Source organism: Mesitornis unicolor, unplaced genomic scaffold (genome assembly GCF_000695765.1).
Source record: "Mesitornis unicolor isolate BGI_N332 unplaced genomic scaffold, ASM69576v1 scaffold29954, whole genome shotgun sequence".
In the NCBI taxonomy this organism is placed as follows: Eukaryota; Metazoa; Chordata; class Aves; order Mesitornithiformes; family Mesitornithidae; genus Mesitornis; species Mesitornis unicolor.
In genome coordinates, this window is record NW_010178525.1 from 18,113 (window position 1) to 22,450 (window position 4,338).

Genomic DNA, 4,338 nt, shown 5'->3' on the forward strand with positions numbered 1-4,338 from the left:
CGTCCTGCCTGGCTGTTTGCATAGCTGGAGTGAAGCTTTGTTTACAAAGAGGCTGAAATGGAGGAGGCAGCTTCATCCAAGCCATGCTGAAAGAGAGGTGGGAGAAGGCCAGGACAGCACAGTGGTTCTCAGCTCTGACCCATACATTTTTGCTTAGGACTTAAAGCCAGGGCAGGAATCAGCTTTGCATCTCCTTCCTTCACACCATGGACGGCTGCCCCAGCAACAGCCACAGGTGAGAGGCCTGGGGATGAGGAGTGCCTGGGCATTTGCTCCCTGCCCCATGCTTACCCATGTGAGGAGGGCAGTGAGACTCCGTCCTGTCCAGTCGAAGACATTAAAGAGCAGGAAGCAGGAGACAGGGATGAAGTAGAGATCTGCAGAAGGGGGTGAAGGTCACTGACATGCCCAGGGATTTCCAGGCCCTCCAGCCAATTGTATGAAGACTGTCTTTCAAGTCTGGGTCCTCCTGGTTTCCCACTAAGGGCTGGAACAGTCTCCCAGTCAGGCTAGTGTCCACATACAAACCATCCTGCACAAAGGTCTCCTCTTCCCCTCAGGCACCCCTACTACTTCAAGCTCCACTTTCTTCCCTCCCATTTACCTTGTTCCCAGTTTCCTCCTACCCCACCCCATCCCTGGCCATGCTTACCCCATTTGTTTCCCTCTCCGAGAACAGTGGACACCTTGGCTGTGATGGAAGGAAAGACGCCGATAGTGACAGTGAAGACGAAGCAGACGGACACCGCCATGACCCAGAGCTAGGCAGATGAAAGGAAGAGGCTGGTACCAAACACAGGGCAAGAGACCAGTGCAGGGCAGGGGTTGCTGGCAACTCACAGACCTTCTTAAAAATTGCAACAACAGAGGGCTTCTCATCAGGGTTGTGGATAGGAATGATCTTTGAGTTATTCTGCTCCATCCCATTGGGCTCATCTGCAGGGAGAGACACAAGTAAGGCATAGCAGACCCCAGAAAGTCATGATCTAATTTAGTCCTTCTGTCTCATTCTTCCTCTCAGCTCTTCCTCTTTTTCCTTCCTCTTCCTCCTCTCAGCCCCTCACCTTTCTTAATCAGGTCTCTCTTGGTCTCCAGCTCTGCATTGTACACACGGTACTCTGTCTTGTCCTTCATGGAGTAGTATCGGAAGAAATCCTGCAGAGAGACAGTCATGGAGAACTCATTCAGGAGGAAATAAGGCTGCCAGGGGCTGTGTGGTGACAGTAGATATGGGCAATATGGGCAAATGCAGTATGGGCAAAGTATTCCTTCTGCTTATGTCCCATACTGATGCTTCCCTGCTCACCCAGATGCTCAGATACTGGGGTATCTGGGATGGGAAGTATCCCAGGGAGCTCCTTCGGGACAGGGGAGAGCCTGCCCTGACCCAGGAGGCAGAGGCTGGCAGGAGCCAAGGCTGGGGTGCTAGTGGGCCCTTGTCCTTGTGCTGTGATGTGCAAAGGTCCCATGGCCCTACACGCTTCCCAACAGGATGACAAAATCTCACCATGCGAGGCAGAAGGATGTAGGAGATGATTGCCAGCACAATTGCCACGCAGGCCGTGGTGAAGTAACCAATGAAGCTCTCGGGTTGCTGGGCACCAACTGCGAGCACAGGGAGAAAGCAGGGGAAAAAAGGAAGACAATGAAGAGAGCTGAGAGGAGCAAGGCCCTGTGGCCATCTCCCACCCAACCCTACAGCATGACCCCAGCAGATTCTGTTCTGCTCTGGGAAGGCCCTGTCACCTGCAGGGCAGGAATTACTCACTGGCAATACTGAAGATCATCGCTAAAGCAGCAAAGGTGCCCGCCAAGCCCTGCCCACTCATGATGGGAGCTGTGTAGCTGGCAGGCAGGAGCCCTGCCAGCCCAAAGAGGCTGCTCTGGAGGATGGCGCCAAAGGCTACAAAGGGAAAGATGAGCAGAAATAAGAAACCAAAGGATGGACTGCACCTCTGCAGGGAGCCAAGCCCCTGCCCTGCGAGACAAGGCAGGTCCCCCTCCTCCTTGGCTTCCCTGCAGTGAAGTTCATGCTTCTCTCTGGGGCTGTGCCCTCTTCCTTCCCCCCACCACTGCCTCACTCACAGTTGATGAAGACGATGCTGATCATGGTAAAGACAAAGAAGGGAAGAGGCTCCATGTCGACCTTCACCATGATTGCAGTGACTAAAAACACGAGCCCAATGGCCACCAGGCTGCCCGAGATGCGGATCTGCTGGGGAATCCTGCAAGAGAGGGTCTCAGTGAGGAAAACCTACCCCCCAAGGGTGTGTGAGGCTGGGGCCAAGCTCTCCCATGGCAATCATAGCCAAACCCCAGCACAGGAGACCAGTGTTTTGCTTTCACTTGACTGAACAGCCTGCAGCTGGGGCAGGAGGGCCAGGGCTGGGTGGCCCTATGGGGGTTGGCATGGGCGACGATGGGGCAAGGCTCACCGCTGGTGGATGAAGGAGTTGAGGCAGGTGAAGATAAGGAGGGGCACCATGGCGCAGAGAGTCATGAAGTTGTCAAACATGGACTGCAGGTAGGAGAGGGACAAGGCAGCCTCACCGGTCTGGTTCCAAGAGCGACTCATCTCCTCCGGGTCTGCCAGGCGGCTGATGAAATACTGCAAGAGAAGGAACCTGGTGGGGCCAAGGTGCTGCAAGGCCTCGCCCAGCACACTCAAGCCACCCTTTTTCCCCATCCAGCTCCATGCCCAGTCCTGCTGCCTCAGCGCCACTTGTCCCACCCAGGCTATCCATGCTTCTTCACACAGGGGCTCTACACTGTGCCATGCTGCCACACGTACACCACGGTCCCTAGACGTGATGGGGGACCATTAGTGTCATGAGTAGCAGCGGGAGGAAGCCCTCACCTCCCTGGCAGTCATGAAGAAATTCCATGGCAGTAGTGTTCCCAGGCCGAGGATGAAGAAGATCAGCCAGACAGCCTTGTACCTGCAGAGGGGACAGAGAGGTTTGGAGGGGGATGCTGGGCAGGGAAGGGGACAGGCATCACTTCTGTCCCTAACCCTGCAGTGGGAGACACCAGGAGGAGGACGGAAGACAAAATCTATTGCCCTGTGCCTTCCCTGCAGCTTCTGCTAGCCTGAGCTGCCAGAGGGGATGTGGCACCACAGAGGGGCCATGGGACATCCCCCCTGGGAGGATATGAAGGCAGGAAGAGACTGGCTGCTCCTCAGCGAGTGACACTCAGACACACAGCAGCTGTCACCAGAGCTGGGAGGGAGTCACGCTGTCCAGGCGTGTCCCAGCACTGGGGACTGTTTACAGCCTGTTTGCTATGGAAAAGCTGACACAAAGAGCACCTCTGGGAAGGGACAGCTCAGTAGCCCAGTGAGCATACAGAAGAGAGGGGGTCCCACAGATGCTGGGTCTCCCTGTCCTCCCTGACCTCTTGGATGTGCCCCCACACCTACATCAGAGCCCAGCATTACCTATCTTGGGGCCCGTCTCTTGCTGTCATCTTGTGTGGCAAGAGTCAGCACAGGTCTCAGTAAGTCTCGTGGCTGCTCTTCGTCTGGAAAGCAAACAGGATTTTATGTGGGAGTGAGGGACGCAGGCCAGGCAGGTGCAGTGCTCTTTTTAACCTCCCTGGCCGTGCCACCGGGTAAGTGCCCCAAACAGAGCCAGCAAATGATGAGAGCACAGCACGGCAGCTTTGGGAACCTGTGGCTCAGGGTCCTTCAGCCAAGGTGTTGTGACACACAGCCTTATTCTGCTGGCCAGGGGACACCAAGCCTTTCCTCTGAAAGGGAAACCACTTTCATGAGATGCCCAGGCTGCTCAGCGCCAGCTCCCAGCTGCTCCACTTCAGGCTCTTAAGGGATTTGTGAGCCTGCAGCTCTCTGACCCCAATCCTGGGGCTGAGAGCGAAGCATATGCGCAGCAGGCTGTGTCCAGCCCCCCTGCCCTCCCCACCTCCCTCCAATGCCTGGGGCACAGCGGCACAAGACACATTTAATTCAGCAGCCTCTCCGGCCAGAACCACGCAAACCCTCCATTTCCAATTCCCGCTTGCTTCCCTGGGGCTCCCGCAGCCCGTTCTGGGTCACCTTGGCACCAAGGGCACCCCTAGCACTGCTGTCCCCTCCCTGGTGCCCACCACTCCTTACCCACCCCCCACCAGCTGCCTGGCCCCTGCCACCACCCTGGCATTGCTCTCCAAAACCTGGGGAGCTCCAAGAAGTGACCTTCCCTCCCCAGCCCCCCTCCTCCTCCCTGGGGCAGAGCGGGATTAGCCGCCCACAGAAGCCGCAGGCCTGCCTTGTCCTTTTCCAGTCTGGGCGGCGCAGCATGGGGTGCTCCGGCACCTCTCTCAAGGCTTCGTCTGCAG

The 4,338-nt window shown here is 56.7% G+C and overlaps 1 protein-coding gene across 1 annotated transcript in view; it reads right to left on the reverse strand.

The window, feature by feature from the left end:
* The window catches only part of SLC29A1 (solute carrier family 29 (equilibrative nucleoside transporter), member 1), a 6,471-nt gene extending 2,135 nt beyond the window's left edge, over positions 1-4,336 (reverse strand). Inside the window, exons 1-11 of the mRNA XM_010182488.1 lie at positions 4,269-4,336; positions 3,440-3,522; positions 2,858-2,939; positions 2,436-2,608; positions 2,086-2,225; positions 1,769-1,903; positions 1,508-1,605; positions 1,065-1,155; positions 845-936; positions 653-761; positions 292-377 (exon numbers count right to left, since the gene is read on the reverse strand). Coding sequence (XP_010180790.1) covers positions 292-377; positions 653-761; positions 845-936; positions 1,065-1,155; positions 1,508-1,605; positions 1,769-1,903; positions 2,086-2,225; positions 2,436-2,608; positions 2,858-2,939; positions 3,440-3,468 — 1,035 coding nt within the window. The 5' untranslated portion in view covers positions 3,469-3,522; positions 4,269-4,336. The remainder of the gene's footprint in view (positions 1-291; positions 378-652; positions 762-844; positions 937-1,064; positions 1,156-1,507; positions 1,606-1,768; positions 1,904-2,085; positions 2,226-2,435; positions 2,609-2,857; positions 2,940-3,439; positions 3,523-4,268) is intronic.
* Positions 4,337-4,338: the final 2 nt, after the last annotated feature.